At 46.0% G+C, this 16775-nt stretch overlaps 2 protein-coding genes across 3 annotated transcripts in view; both read right to left on the bottom strand.

Moving 5' to 3' along the window:
* The window catches only part of nav2b (neuron navigator 2b), a 78555-nt gene extending 77190 nt beyond the window's left edge, over window positions 1-1365 (bottom strand). For both annotated transcript variants that reach the window (XM_080539317.1, XM_080539316.1), the window contains exon 1: window positions 1274-1365. In XM_080539317.1, coding sequence (XP_080395443.1) covers window positions 1274-1355 — 82 coding nt within the window. In that variant the 5' untranslated portion in view covers window positions 1356-1365. The remainder of the gene's footprint in view (window positions 1-1273) is intronic.
* Window positions 1366-1918: 553 nt separating this feature from the next.
* Window positions 1919-16775, bottom strand: part of LOC308165092 (neuron navigator 2-like) — a gene marked incomplete at its 3' end in the record, with an annotated part of 50608 nt that continues 35751 nt past the window's right edge. The window contains exons 4-7 of the mRNA XM_080539190.1: window positions 16066-16138; window positions 13970-14246; window positions 11118-11263; window positions 1919-3150 (exon numbers count right to left, since the gene is read on the bottom strand). Coding sequence (XP_080395316.1) covers window positions 1919-3150; window positions 11118-11263; window positions 13970-14246; window positions 16066-16138 — 1728 coding nt within the window. The remainder of the gene's footprint in view (window positions 3151-11117; window positions 11264-13969; window positions 14247-16065; window positions 16139-16775) is intronic.

Raw genomic sequence — 16775 nt, forward strand, 5'->3', positions numbered from 1 at the left:
CAACACAGCCACAACAATAGCGACATGGAGGAACTTTTTATCGTATACTTTTTCCTCGGCATGTGGTATATTACTAACCGTGATTTTTTTGGAGAGAAAGAGAAAGAGAGAGAGGAAGCTATGTACACATAATAAAGTCATGTTTTTTGAACCCTTAAAACCACTGCCTTCACTTGTCTGCTTTATGAACTGTAGTATCATTGTGTGCCGTGTTATTCACGGACAAACACGGTGCCCTTTGCGGGTTAATAACTTCGGTTTACCGTGGGTTAGGATAACAATTCAAACGTGTCCGGATAGGGAAGAGGACAGGGAATCCAAAACCATTTGAAAGGTGTCGATCCTACACTCCTATCACGGTCGACAGCGCGGAGCGAATTCCCTGGTAAAACGTTTCTCTGCCCCCGCTGTCAACAGGAGTTTCATCCAGCAGCAAGCGGTGCTTTGCGGGTTAATAACTTTGGTTTACCGTAGGTTAGGATAACAATTCAAACGTGTCCGGATAGGGGAGAGGACAGGGAATCCAAAACCATTTGAATGGTGTCACGGTCGACAGCGCGGAGCGAATTCCCTGGTAAAACTTTTCTCTGCCCCCGCTGTCAACGGGAGTTTCAACCAGCAGGCGCGGTGCTGCGAGCAGCAGCGGGTGAACTCCCGGTTCATTGAGTTTACGGTTAAAAGCATAACTTCTCGGGGTGTCAGCGTGGTGGTTAAGGGCTCAAAATGACCGTATACCGATGGTGAAGTTAGCAAAGGAGTATTGTGTTTCTACCACATTCACAGCCGGTGTTATTCACGGGCAAAGACGGTGCATAATAGCGATTTTTGTGTTATGCTTGTTGTAAATAAAAGTTCTATGATGCATTGAAATGACATTAAACTAAGATAATACGATGGTCAGCATCATTTTTCGAATCTTTATTAATAAGCTATTACAGAAACTGTAGTGACATTTTCCAAGAGCGAATGTGGTATTTCAAGATGGCGGTTAGCGAAGAAATCTATGAACATGGGATGACGATTTCCATTGACCAATCAACGGTGTGCAGCGTCACACGTCACACGCAGCCTGGCAAAAAGGTTCCGGGTCTAAATTTGGTTCCTGGTTAAGAAGGGTAGCTAAAGAAGCGACCCGAACTGAGCCGAGGCGACCCGGGCCGACAAATGGAAAAGCGCCAAAGAAGCAGGCCAGCCCGGGTCGACCCGGGCTGGCCCTGTAATGGAAAAGGGGCTTAGGTGGTGCTGTCTCACCCCAGTGACGCTTATCCCTCACCTGTGAGGTCCTCCAGAGAGTTGTGTGCTGATTGGCTGAAGCCTGGGGACATCCGGTGACCTTCGCGTGACCCCGCCTCCATCAGTGCTGCCAAGCCGACATCAGGTTGAGACCTAGAGGAGGGTACCAACAAATGTCAAAGTCAAAAGTCAAAAGTCACTTTATAACACTTTAAGAACAACAGACAATAACATGTTAAAACACAGACAGAAGGGAGCCCTGATTCAGACAACACTAGAAACAAAACGATAAGTAAAATCCATCCAACATTCATCTGTGGCTGTTTAAAAGTTTAACTGCAACCAGAATAAAATACATTTTAAATCTGTTTAATCGAGAGCGGGGGACTCTAAACCTCCTCCCAGAGGGCAGTGGGTCAAACTCTGCATGTAGGACATGAGAGGGATTCGTGAGAATTCTATTAGCCTGCCTTAGAGTAGCCTGTTCAAAAATAGACTGCAGGGATGAGTGGCCTTTCACCCCTATGATCTTCCATGCAGTCTGCAACAGCCGGACTATCACTAACCAATGACTCTCTCTCTCTCTGTCTCTCTCGCGCGCGCAAATAAAGCTCTCAGTGTTTAATACGCATAGATATAGTTCCCACTCCTAGAGTACATTCAGTACCGTTAAAGCTAGTTTGACCTAGAACTCAAAGCTAGTACGGTACCTGTACATGAATGGTGCTACGGTGGCTGTGTTGGGATGGTTGTATTGTTGCTGAGGTTGAGGTAGCTGGACGCTGGTACTATTGCAGGCTGCCGAGTTTGTAGTACCGCCGGCGGCCACCGGGGACACTCCGCCGGGGTGGTGGTGGTGGTGATGGTGGTGGTGGTGGTGAGAGTGATGAGAGTGCGACCCTCTTCCCTCAGTCGAAGCCAGGCTGGAACAGGAACTAGAGCTCCTACTGTCCAACTGGCCCTTGTGCACGGACAGACCCTGTCCCGGCCTCACGCCCCGAGGCCTCTCTCCGTCTCGACCACCGGGGGGCGCCCCTGAGCTCTTCCCCGCTGCCGTTTTCCCCCCTGGCTTCGGTATGCCACTGTGGGCAGAGGCCGAGGCCGAGGCAGAGCTCTCCTTCTTAGCGTTCCCGCCCGCCTTGCCTCCCTTTGGGATGAAGCTGCTGATCTTGGTGGCCCTCCTGGGTTCTGCGTCCGAGCCCACCCCCCCGCCGCCCCCCTCCGTTCTGCCGCCCACCCCCCTGGGTTCCTCCGGCTCGGTGCCCCCCGACCCCCTCTTGGAGCCGCCCTCGTGGGAGGTTTTATCCCTCTCCTTGAGCCGGGCCTTGTCCTTGTCCTTCTCCGCGGGCTTCAGGGAGCTCTTCTTGGGGGCGAGGGCTCGGCTGAAGGTCCGCTGAGCGATGCCCTTCAGGGCTAGTTTAGGGCTGGTGCCGGTGGAGGTGTTGGTGACGGCAGGGGGGGGCGCGGGGGTGCCCGTGGAGGTGGGGGACACCTCCTTCAGAGGGTCCGCGCCAGGCCTCCTCCCCCCCCCCGGTTCTGCCTCCTGACCCGCCTGGGTGTCAGTCTGGCCTCTCCCACCGCTGGTCTTGGAGCCGCCGCTTTTGCTGTTGAAGAGTTTCAGTTTCTCCAGCATGGACTTCTGGGCGATGACCTTGGGGGGCGACTCCAGGGGCGGGGGGGCTACCACGGGCTGGTGGCGGGGCGGGTCCTGTTTGACGGACAGCATGGAGGAGGTGGCGCTGTGTTTGGTGTTCAGGGACTTGCTCCTCCAGGGCTTGCTGCTGCTGCCGCTGCCCGCGTTGGGCTGGGGGATGGAGGAGGAGGAGGTGGAGGACGAGGAAAAGGAGCTGTTGTTGTTGACGGGCCCTGGAGATAGACCGTGTTCAGACATGACGGGGGAGGCTGTGGTACTCCTCTCTGTTGAGACACACAAACGCAAACATATATTTGAGAGAGAGGGGGATGAGAGAGGGAAGGAGGGGGATGAGAGAGAGAGATGAGAGAGAGATGAGAGAGAGAGGGATGAGAGAGATGAGAGAGAGAGAGAGAGATGAGACAGCTAAAACTGTAGTTTAGTTCAGTTCAAATGAACTCATTTCGTATAGTCTGACGGTTCCTTACCTTGAAAGTGTTCTATGAATGTGTGTGTGTGTGTGTGTGTGTGTGCGCGTGCGCGTGTGTGTTTCATACATCTAGGCATCTGTACCATTTAATGTTCCTTCATGTTTAAAGTGAGAGTTGACTATTTTCCAACGTATAGTCAGATGTTTAGGAGAAACTCTAATCCGCGGTTCAGAGTTGTTTAAACAGTCATAATACTTAAGCCGACTACCAAGTCACTTCCAAACAAGTCAGAGAGTTCATGGGAGGTGATTTGGACCCACATAGAGTTCCCCAATCTGTCCCATTGTTTGGTAGCGGTGACTAGAGTTAGTATTTAAACAACTCTGAACCATGAATTACCGTTGCTCCTAAACATCCGACTATACGTTGGAAAATAGTAAACTGTCACTTTAAACATAAGCAACCTAAAACGGTACAGATGCTGAGGCTTATGGAAACACACACACGTGCGCGCGCACAGACACACACACACACACACACACACACACACACAGATAAGGGAGGGCAGTGTCTGGTGTAGATAGAGATCTGACTGGATAGCAGCAGTTGGGATAAAGGATGATGGGGGATAAACTCACTGCTGAGTCAGTCAGTCTCCCTTCCTCTGGTCCACACACACACACACACACACTCACACACACACACACACACACACACACACACACACAGTCAGTCAGTCTCCGTCCCCTCGTCCACACACACACACACACACACACACACACAGTCAGCCAGTCTCCGTCCCCTCGTCCACACACACACACACACACACACACACACACACACACACACACACACAGTCAGTCTCCCTCCCCTCGTCCACACACACACACACACACACACACACACACACACACACACACACACAGTCTCCCTCCCCTCGTCCACACACACACACACACACACACACACACACACAGTCAGTCAGTCTCCGTCCCCTCGTCCACACACACACACACACACACACACACACACACACACACACACACACACACACAGTCAGTCAGTCTCCCTTCCCTCGTCAGACACGGGGGTCCTGTTTTCTCCCTGGCTAAACTGGACTAACACCGTACTGGCCTAACACAATAGAACTAACATTAATATCAAGTTTAAATGTAGATCACCAAAGAATTATGACAAGTCAGTGAATTGCAAAAATGGTTTATGAATTGTGAAATAATACAACATTAAAATTCCTTCTTCTAGCATTATGACTGCCAATTGCCCTTGGCCCGACCATAGATTCCATTTTCTTGATGGATACATGATTTATTTACCTAGTCAAATGTTGTTGTAAGTCGCTTTGGATAAAGGCGTCTGCTATATGCCCAAAAAAAGTACATGTGAATGAATTTAGTGGATTATAGCCATACAAATCAACACTGCATCATAAAACAATATTTAATGTGCCGACAGTTCTAAAAAAATAAATAAACAAGCATGACAGTTTGAGACTAAACAGGCTCCAGAACACAACAGCAGCCGCTAACATGGAAATACATACAAGGTGACTCACAAAACAATTGTATGTTGTATGTTTTAAAGCATATCTGACCTACCTCTATGTCCAGTAGCCTACTGTATCTGAGCAACTAACAGCAAGAGCATATTCCCCACTAAGCAGGCCAGGCGCACTAACTTACCAACCCCAGCCACAAACCTGTTCTTTTACCATCTTTTTAAGGGGCGGTGTAAAATAAACAAAACAGTTGGAAAAAAATAACTGCCACTAGCAGCTAGCAGATGTTTGAATTTCAAACCCAAAACTGCTTGTATGTGTTTATAGTTACAGAGGAGAAGCATGGCTAGGCACAGTGCCTGGGGGAGTCAATCATAAAAGCTAGTCTGTTCTACACACTCACCACGCACCACACACACACACACACACACACACACACACACACACACACACACACACACACACACACACACACACACACACACACAGAAAAGGCATATCTCTGAGCTAAGATGCATTTTAGAGACCTTACAGAGACGAGAGTCATGAGCAGCATTTCGGCCTTGTACTAATTCACAGCACATCCATTCAGTGCCTTCATACCTCTGGTTATTAAGAAAGTGGTTCAACGTGTATCTATCACTCACTATAAGTACATCATGTACTGTACGTAATGTATAAAGTAGTAACAGTCACCAATAAATCCTAACATCCTATTATTTTTGAACACACATTTTTAAACTAGACTCTCCCAAACATGGTACCCTATGGAGATTTTTCGGATAAGTCTGATTTACAGTAATTCAAAAGGTGCTCAGATATCCAGACTAGACCCTCAGACATCCATACTAGACCCGGTCATTTCAACAAGGTATCCAGCAGGTGGCACACTGTCGGAATCCAAGAGTAGGCCTTGCTAGCCTAGCGATTTCTGTCCAGAAACTATTAAAGTTAAACGAGTTAACTCCCATGTTAGCTGTCCATATTCGAGCCAGCTTCTGAGCAAGCACATAGATTGATTCTCACATACTTTGTTTTTGCTTTTTGGCTTTTTCTTGCACCTTTCGTTGGAGCGAAAAGTGATAGGGGGGGGGGCTCTTAAAACAAACATACCCAATGGTTCCTCTAATTAAAAAAGATACAAAAGATACACAATTAACAAAAACAATCGGGGCGGCTGTGGCGCAGGAGGTAGAGCCGGCGTCTAATGCTGGCAAAGTCGGCAGATCGGCGGTTCGAACCCCGGCTGGCCACATGTCGAGGTGTCCTCGGGCAAGACACTGAACGCCAAATTGCACCCAATGAGCGGGCCTGCCGGCGCCTTGCATGGTAGCTTGCCGCCATTGGTGTGTGAATGTGTGTGTGTGAATGGGGGGTGAATGAGAGGTCGTTGTAAAGCGCTTTGGAATAAGGCCGCTATATAAGTGCAGTCCATTTAACAATACAGAGGGTAGACCAACCGGTGCAGGCCGTAGCCCCTTCATTATCGACTCACCGTGCCAACAACATCAAAGGGCAAAGTACTACACAAGACCCTGCATGGTTCACAGGTCATATCTCAAGAGACTCCACTTGGCCAAAAGCACTTAGCAGCCAGTTAGTTATACGACTGCTTCGCTAGCTCTAAGAGCCCCCCGGTTACCTCAGTTCTACGACACACTTTCAGCAGCGCCGCCGCCGCACGCCTCCATCTGTGATGCTAATGGTTCAGTTACACCCGTCCAGCTGCTCTGATGTTGAACGGTAAAGTGCAGTGGGAACCTGTTAACACAGACTAATACACACACTGTTTATATAGAAAGCTTTTTAACAGGCCTTTCATTTGAACTTTCATTTGAACTTTTCAACTGTCACTCAAGGACACACACGAGAGAGAGAGCTGGGTTCCACCAGGTCGGGGTCTGCGGAACGTATCAGCTGCGGTGAAAGCATTTATTGACTATTATTTACTAATGATCTTAGACAACAGCTGTGTGTCCCTGTGTTAGTAAGTCCAGCGAATCGAGGATCCACCTTTCTCATCGTAAAAAAAAAAGTACGATAGAATTCAAGCCGACAATATTTTTGTAACGGGAATTCAAATCTTTCCGTTTTCCCTTTCCGTGATGATTTCTCTGACGAATTCGTCTTAGTCCTTGTGTCCGTCTCCTTCCCTCTCTGGATGAGACGTGTCTCTGTTGTTGCTGTTTAAGTGAGCCCGACAGCCCGTCTCTTGTTCTGTGGTCGACCGGTTGACAAGGACACTTCCTCCACATGAATAGACACTAATACAACACCAGCTGGGGGAGACAGCTCAGCTGAGACAGTCCTGCATCAGTCAAAAAAAAACAAGAGCGGAGAGAGAGGACACCGCTCCTAATCGCCGGACTAATTGTTAACCTCAAAAAACTCTACGACCCCTTTCTACTCACATGTGCCCCTAGAGGCAAAACGTTGTGAAAACCACACACAATGACTCTTTTACACTAAGCAAACTAACCGCTAATGCATTAAAAACAGAGTGCGCTAGTCCACAAACTCGTTGGGGTTTGCGCTGCGATCGCCCGTCGGCATGAATGAAACCCTCTGTCGTGAAACTAAAGAGGCTAAAAGAGTGAAGACAGACTGTAGAGACAGACCAAACACATAAAACAACCTCAACTTTCTCTTACTGCATCACCAAAACAGTTCCACATCCCCCCCCCCACCCGCCCGCCAACCCCCTAACCCAAATCCCAACACAGTTCAGCCAAACTGGTGGTTGGGGCAGGAATGATGACATCATCCCTGCCAAGCCACCGCCGCTGGGTGGTCCTGGTCGCTCAGAGACACTCACCCGCTCAGCTGGGTCCTTGATTGACAGGTGAGAGAAGTCAGCGGTCGTTCGAGCTCGATGGGTCGACAGGAAGTGTGAACTCTAACCACTTCCTCTCTCTACCGCAGTCCTTACCCCCCCCCTGTACCCAGAGATCCACACAAGACAATGACATGAATCTCTACCACCCAAGTCATTAACCAGACCCTCACTCTCACTATGCTCTCTGTCCAAATCTCTCACCCTGACTGTTCTCCCCCTGTCTACCCTCTTCTCTCTCTGGTCCTCATTCCCTCTCTCTCTCCCTCTCTCTCTATACCCTCCTCTATGTCTCTCGTTCCCCTCTCTATCATCCCTCTCTCTCTCACTCCCTCTGTGCCCCTCCCTCCCTACCTCCCTCTCTGTAGCAGCAAGTACACTAATTAGAGTTCAATCAATGGCCAGCAGCACAGCGGCATACCACAGGCTGTAGACACCGGGGCATCCCAGACACACACACACACACACACACACACACACACACACACACGCACACACACACACACACACACACACACACACACACACACACACACACACACACAGACAGAGTTAACCCTCACTGTCCCTCTATCCTCACATTCACACACATTGCCTGCCCCCCCCCCCCTCTCTCTCTGTCTCTGGGAGTTAAACTAAGCCTACAGTGAACTACAGTACAGTGATCACTATGATAATAACATTCTGTACAGTACAATACTGGGACCACAGAGATACAATCTACTGCATCCCTATGACTGGGACACACTAAGGGCTATTTTAACCTGCACAAGTCTTGTTCCTTCCCTCCGCGAGAATGGGTTTCAGTCTCTCTCTCTCTTCTATGCCTGTGTTTCTTTTTTTATCACTTGAGTATTTATTGGGTTTCAGCATAGACATGGACAGAACATCATATCTACATCTTAAAGAGTAAAACAAAGGGCAAAGAAACTAAGCGTAACCCCTAAACAGATGGGTAAAAAAGTGAAAAGGAAAACTTAAATAAATAAAAAAGATGTCCGGATTGTGCCTGTGTTTCTAAAGTTAGCGTATGATGTAGACTCTGCACACGGAAGTGGCCCCTGTGACGACACGACTGAGTGACAGATGTACATCATAAATCTAAAAGCCATGCTGTCCGACACCACGACGCACTGCAATCAAAACCACACAATACAGGAGTACACTCTAAATAAGGGCTTTTAGGGTCAGGCGACAGGAAGGAATAGATTTGTTTTGTCCAATGTGTGTCAAGTGCAACGTAGCACTTTGAAATAAACACATAACAGAGGTTATGAAAATAGAAGGTTGTTTTTTTTGCTTCAAATGATAGGTTTGTGTTGAGTGTGAAAAAACACACATCTTACTTCACACACCAGAAATGTCCTGTGGCATGAAAGCTGTATGCAAAGTATAAGCTCATAAGTTAAACGTGAAAGCCCTATCCTAGATACAGTAGTTAGTTGAGTATTCAAATGTTGGTGAGAACTTGGTTATCCGGACATAACGTCAATGATCCACAGAGTAGATCAGGCTCAGCTTGAGGGTCAACCCATGTTCTTAAATCAATATCTAGTCCCTGTGTTGAAATCATTCACGCAGAGAAGTTTTCTGTTTAATAATAATAATAACAATAATTTAAATTTATATAGCGCCTTTCACAGACCCACGGTCGCGTTACAAGGGAATGGGACAAACAGAACAGAGCCAGAGAGACAAACCCACAAATCAAGAAACAGTTAAACAGCTACTAAAGGTTGAATGCAATGGTGAAAAGGTCGGTTTGAAGGGCAGCTTTGAATAATGTCCAGGGTTGGAGAGTCGCGGATATCCTTGGGTAGAGAGTTCCAGAGGGTGGGGGCTGCCACACTGTTTGTGTGTGTGTGTGTGTGTGCGCGCGTGTGTGTGTTCTATCTCTTAGAAACCTGTCAGTTCTCTCACCCTGTGGTCCCGCCTGTTAATGCACCTCTAATGGCGTTTGTGTCGACAGTTCAGTCACAGTGGACGAATGGTCCTTCTACCTCCACACAGCTGTTATCAACCACACATCCACGCTGACCAAGACGACCCCCTGCAGCACTACAGTACAGAACACTAGCTAGTAAGCTAGTAGCTATAGAACCATCAGATGTGACTAGGTTCCATACAGGCAGGACTCAAGTTGTAAAAGAAAATCAGAGGGGATGGTGGATTTTATCATAATGGGGACAACTTAAGCATCCCCACAGCGTCAGTGACTTCAGTGTCAGTGACTTGGTAAAAATGTCATTGCATGTGTGCGTGCCCCCTCGCCCACAGTATTTTACTCAATATGCGCAAAACTAAATGTTGAAATAGCAGTAATACCACGTTCATTGATAACATGACATAAGGGATGGAAAGGGGGGGTGGCAGTTTTAGAAGGGGGATGATTTTGACCGTTTTTATTTCAGGGGGGGGATGCCATCCCCTCTCATCCCCCCTCAACTTGAGTGCTGCATACAGGACACATTGCTCAGAATCCCGGGGAAATGTTTTGATCTGCTATTGTTTACAGTAGATAGACCCGATATGAATCTAAGAAATGAGTGTTCCTGTCTGCGTGTTGCTGTGTGTATCTGAAACGTCAGCAAATTGCTTAGCCCTGAAACAAATGTCTTTTAGCAGACCTCCTCACCTCCTATACCAACGTCAGGGCCCTCAGATCTGCTGATAAGGGTCTCCTAACCATCCGTAAGTCCAACCTCAAGTCTAGGAGGGGGGGGGGGGGGGGGGGGGGGCGTGCTTTTGCTGTCGCAGCCCCTGACCTCTGGAACAGCATCCCCATGTCCATCAAATGTCCCCCCTCCGTCGAGTCTTTAAACCTAAGCTCAAAGCTCACCTGTATTCCTTAGCGTTCCCTGACTCACCCTTGTTTGTTTTGACCTGTTGTTCTGTTCCTCTGTTGTTTCTGTTGGTTGTTTATGTTCTGTTTATTTACACTTTAGGTGTACTTTTACTGTAAAGCACTTTGGTTGACAAGTGTCATGTTTAAATGTGCTATATAAATCAATTTGATTGATTGATTGATTGATAGCATAAAGGGATCAATAAACATGTATTGGATAAAAAACGAAACAAAACCCCCCAGAGACACACACACACACACACACACACACACACACACACACACACATACATACAGAACCCCGCCCCCCTCCCCATCTGACCCTACCCTCCCCCTACCCTTTTACTTTCTTTTCAAAATCTTTACTTTTATTTCCGTCACTATGTCTCTCAATGTTTTTGTTGATCGTTTTTGCTTTGTGTGTCTTCTTGCTTTGAACCACATTCATAGACCATACGTGTACAGCTACAAGAATGGAAAAAACAGTAGACAAAACATGACATGAGTGTACAAGTTGCTGAAACTGAAATAAAAAATGAGTAAAAAATAAAAAAATAAAAAAATAAACAGAGAGCCCACTCCCTGAGGTAACCCACGGTATCCCACGGTAACCCACGGTAACCCACCTCTGTCACTGATGGCGGTGTGAAGCGAAGGCTTGGGCTTGTCATAGTTGTTGAAGCTCTGGCTGCGGCGGTTGGCCGTCTGGCAGGACCCCCGAGGTTTACCCTCGCTGCCTGCCGCCGGGACCCTCATAGTGGGACCTGGCAGTCTGGAGACGGAGACCAGAGACGGAGACACAGTTTGAATCAACACTCAACCGTTATTTTTGAATATCAAATCGGTGACAAATGACACATAAGGTGTGCTGGACGGTGAAGCAGGTTAAACAACAATTTCCATGTCAGTGTTAGTGGGCTTGTTAATAAGTGTCCTGACCTTGTATTAGTGAACACCTCAAAGTGAAGCGTATGTGCTTATCATATCTCATGAATTATAAATCTGCAGTCCTACAGTTTCTCCAGGAGAGGGTGCTATTGCATTAGCTTATGAGCCAACTCCAAATAACTCTGAAGCCATCAAAAGCGTCACCCTAAACACAACACCAGACAATAGACAAGTATAGTCTATACAAGTAGTTATCTGTTACATAGTGCACACAGCAAGCACACCAGAATGCATGTGTTAGTGAAACTATATCGAACACACAACGACACGAGTAGAAACTGAAATAAGAAAACATATTAAACAGGGTTCCCACACCTTCTGAAACATCAAATTCGAGCACCTTTCAAGGACTTTCAACTCAAGACTCAATTCCCACAAATTCAAGGACCCAACACGGCATAGTTTGAGACAGATCTAGATGAGCATTTATATAATAGGAACTATCCGCTCACAGACAACAATTAAAAAGAGGCTTGAATGTGTGAAAGCTAGATGGTCTCTTGCCTTCTCTACCACAGCACAGCAAAACAATATATTGTGAAATATGTGTAAAGTTAAGCAATACAGAGACTTATTTACTAGTTGACCAGCTAAGCAAAACATTTTTGAATATATATCTTTTTTTTAGAGAGAGAGAGAGAGGGGAATTCAAGCACTTTCAACGACCCATGTCTATTTTCAAAAACTTTAGGGTTAGTTTTTTTTCCCCTCAAATTCACAAACTTTCAAGGATTTCAAGGACCCGTGGGAACCCTGCTTAAAACAAAACATCACAAAGTGTGGCATCAGAGTGTGACATCAAGAGCATGCAGTGTTCTATTGGAGAATGGGGGAAATGAGAAAGGGTGAGACAGACGAGAGCTGACCTAGAGGGTTTTCTCTGAGCCACAGAGAGTTTGAACCCTTTACTCTGAGAAGAGGAGGAGGTCTTGGAGGGATGACTGTAATGGAGGAGGAAAGAGGGGATGGGAGAGAAAGAAAGATAGAAAGGTAGAAGGAAACATGTTAAAAGAGGAGGCAGAGAGCTGGGGACCAGCTTGAATGAGAGAGGACAAAAGGGATCAGAGGAAAAACTTCAACTCAAGTTATGAGAATGCAAAAGAGGTCTGACTAGATCACGTGTGGTTGACGCCATACCCAGTACTCAAGTTGTAAAAGAAAATCAGGGGGGATGGTGGATTTTTATCATTATGGGGACAATTTTAGCATTCCCACAGCGTCAGTGACTTCAGTGTCAGTGACTTGGTAAAAATGTCATTGCATGTGTGCGTGCCCCCTCGCCCACAGTATTTTACTCAATATGCGCGAAACCAAATGTTGAAATAGCAGTAATACCACGTTCATTGATAAAATGACATAAGGGATGGAAAGGGGGGATGGCAGTATTAGAAGGGGGATGATTTTAACAGTTTTTTTTATTTCAGGGCCACCCCGCCTGATCCCCCCTCAACTTGAGTACTGGCCAATGTGCCATACCTAATAACACTCGCGGAACATGATGAGGTTTCAATATGATAAGACATTGAGCGCTAGTATGATTTCAAGTTAAGCCTGGTACACACAGAAAGATTATCTAAATCTTAACAGATTTTTTTATCTGAGAGAGACCCCACACATGAAGATAAAAAACTGTGTCTTGCCGACCATTTTCCGAGCAGATTGTCAGGAGAAACTGACTCTTAACACACCTCACACCTCACACCACAGGATAATCTTGTAGAATAGTCTTTAGAGCCATCCGATAATCGGGCGTTTTGCTGTCCTTGGTCAGAAGGGGGGAAATCGGGCCAACATCGGCCAGATTATCTCTATGTGAGTACCAGGCTTTACACACATGAGGACCACTGACAGGGGAGAAGACTGGTGTCCCATCCGACATACTGCTACACCTGATCTTCAGGAAACTGTGACACTCTTGGTTCCCTGTGGTTGTTTGCAGGAGGATAGGTCTTACCTATCTTACCAGGCCAACACCCTCCCAACATTTAAACAGGCCCTCAAAACCCACCTCTTCAAGCTCGCCTTCACCAGTTAACCCTCTCCCCCTCCCCTTCCCATGTGTCCCCAGCACTACCTTAATTAGGCCCCTATACTTTCTTCTATTTATTTTTGGTTTCTTTTTATCATTACTACTCGATCCTTTCTGTTTGTAAAGCGTCTTTGAGTGTCTAGAAAAGCGCTATACAAGTCTAATGTATTATTATTATTATTATTGTTATTATTATTATTATTATTATTGATATTATTATTATTATTATTATTGTTATTATTGTTATTATGATTATTGTTATTATTATTGTTATTATTATTATTGTTATTATTATTATTATTATTGTTATTATTATTATGATTATTATTATTGTTATTGTTATTATTATTATTATTATTATTGTTATTATTATTATTGTTATTATTATTATTATTATTATTGTTGGTGTTATTATTATTGATATTATTATTATTATTGTTATTATTATTATTGTTATTATTATTATTGTTATTATTATTATTATTATTATCATCATCTTACCTAGACAGCATGTCTGGCTGTGTTGTCTTCTGAGCTGGTGCAGCAGAAGTGGAGATGTGCGTGTGGCCTGGGACAGGGGACCCATGTGTAGCGTGATGCCGAGGCTGGCTGTGAGGGGGGTGCCCCTGGGCTGGGCCGCCGCTCTGCTCTGGGGAGGGGTGAGACCCCTGAGACCCCTGAGACCCCTGCTTCAGGGCCTTCTGCTGCTGCTGCTGCTTGTACCGAGACAGACTGAAGAACAAACCCAGGATGGTCTTCAGGTTCCCATTACGGATCTCTGGGTAGGAGGGAGAGAGGGAGAGGGAGAGGGAGAGGGAGAGGGAGAGAGAGAGAGAGAGAGTTTGGTGCCTTCGTCCCCTGACATCAAAAGGACTGGTTTATACAGCACCTTATAAACACACATGCAATGCAGCTTACTTCCCACACCAGAAATGTCCTTGGCATAAAATGCAAAGGCTGTATGCAAAGTATAAGCTCAGAAGTTAAACGTGAAAGCCCTATCCTAGAACAATGGTTTTGGCCTTGGTTTATATAGCACCTTATTCCAAAAAGCTTTACAATGGCCTCTCGTTCACCCAGTTCACACACACATTCACACACCGATGGCGGGCAAGCTACCATCGGGAGCAATTTGGGGTTCATTTGGGGTGTCTTGCCCGAGGACACCTCGACGTGATGTGGCCAGCCGGGGGTTTGAACGATTTGACGATCTGACGATATTGCGATCGTTAGACGCCAGCTCTACCTCCTGCACCACACCCTGCCCCCTGACATACACAGGGTTCCCACACCTTCTGAAACATCAAATATTTATATAATAGGAACTATACGCTCACAGACAACAATTAAAAAGAGAGGCTTGAATGTGTGAACATGAATGATGGTCTCTTGCCTTCTCTAGCACAGCACAGAAAAACATATATTGTGAAATATGTGTAAAGTTAAGCAATACAGAGACTTACTTACTATAGTTGACGATATGTGAATATCTTTTTTATTTTGGAGAGAGAGAGAGAGAGGGGAATTCAAGCACTTTCAATGACCCATGTCTATTTTCAAAAAACTTTTAAGACCTCAGAATTAGAATTTTCTCAAATTCACAAACTTTCAAGGATTTCAAGGAGCTGTGGTTTATATAGCACCTTATTCCAAAGCGCTTTACGACGGCCTCTCGTTCACCCGTTCACACACACATTCACACACCGATGGCGGCCAAGCTACCATGCAAGGAGCCAGCCACGCTCATTGGGAGCAATTTGGGGTTCAGTGTCTTGCCCAAGGACACCTCGACGTGATCATGTGGCCAGCCGGGGGTTTGAACTGCCGATCTGACGATATTGCGATCGTTAGACGCCGGCTCTACCTTCCGCGCCACACCCTGCGCCCTGACACACAGTAGCGAGTTTCGCCTTTTTGCTTTACCTGTACATCAATGCGTTAGACATTTTAGGCTCTAGCGCCTAGATTCAATGACTCACTACGTAACCATGGAGATGTTGATTACATACAGGGTTCCCACACCTTCTGAAACATCAAATTCAAGCACCTTTCAAGGACTTTCAAGAGTCAAGGACTTTCAAGGGCCCACTTTCAAGACTTTCAAGGACCCAACACGGCATAGTTTGAGACAGATCTAGATGGGAATTGATATAATAGGAACTATCCGCTCACAGACAACAATTAAAAAGAGAGGCTTGAATGTGTGAACACTAGATGGTCTCTTGCCTTCTCTACCACAGCACAGCGAAACAACATATTGTGAAATATGTGTAAAGTTAAGCAATACAGAGTAATTGTTTTTGAATATATATATATATATATATATTTATTTTTTAGAGAGAGAGAGAGAGAGAGAGGGGAGGGAATTCAAGCACTTTCAATGACCCATGTCCATTTTCTAAAACTTTTAAGACCTTGATTTTTTCCCCCTCAAATTCACAAACTTTCAAGGATTTCAGGGACCCGTGGGAAGTGAACCCTGTACATAGCAGATCCGTTTGATTATGCCAGTCAAAGACAGAACTTCCTGTTTTTGAGGTACAATTGCCCGCCATCCCATTCCTAGTGGTGCCACCACACCATAGCTTTAGTCTTACCCTCTGCACACAGGCCCTGGGTGTTCACCCCTTTAGCTGTCAGGAAACCAAGACAGGTGTCAATGTTCTCAAGCTGGAGGAGAGAGGAGAGAGGAGAGAAGAAATGGTACTTTCATAAAGAATCATACAATATCCAATGACAAGGATCTATCCTTGATGAAACTAGAATGATCCGTACAGTCCACCATTGCACTGTTCTCTCGTTCTTCACATGTACATATATTCCCAAACCATCATTGTGATTCCGATGCATTTATTTTAAAAAACCATTGGTTTTGTATTTAGTAGGAAAGTCTGAAAATGTTTTGAGATGAAATCTAAACTGTTTCCCCCACCCCACAACTCCTCGTGCCAAATGGAAGTTCATTCGGAGGTAACACACCCTTCTCTCAAAGACCTCCTTTCATACAGCTACTTATTATTTCAATAATGACCATATTTTCTTGATTTCACTCTGGCCCGCCACAAGAGAAAGTGGTTGTATAAATAAGGGGTCTGTCGTTAAAAACGGCTGAGAGGGACGGGGAGAGCCAGGTTGTGTGTGTGTGTGTGTGTGTGTGTGTGTGTGTGTGTGCGGGTGCGTGTGCGTGCGTGCGTGTGAGAAAGAGAGTAAAAGGAAGGAAGGAATGAGACGGTTGAGCGGCAAAACTGCAAGTGAAAGAGCGCACAGAAGGTTAAGTATGAGCGCAGAAGACAATTTCAGCTCCACA

This window comes from Nansenia antarctica, assembly GCF_963989245.1.
Source record: "Nansenia antarctica genome assembly, chromosome: 9".
NCBI lineage: Eukaryota > Metazoa > Chordata > Actinopteri > Argentiniformes > Microstomatidae > Nansenia > Nansenia antarctica.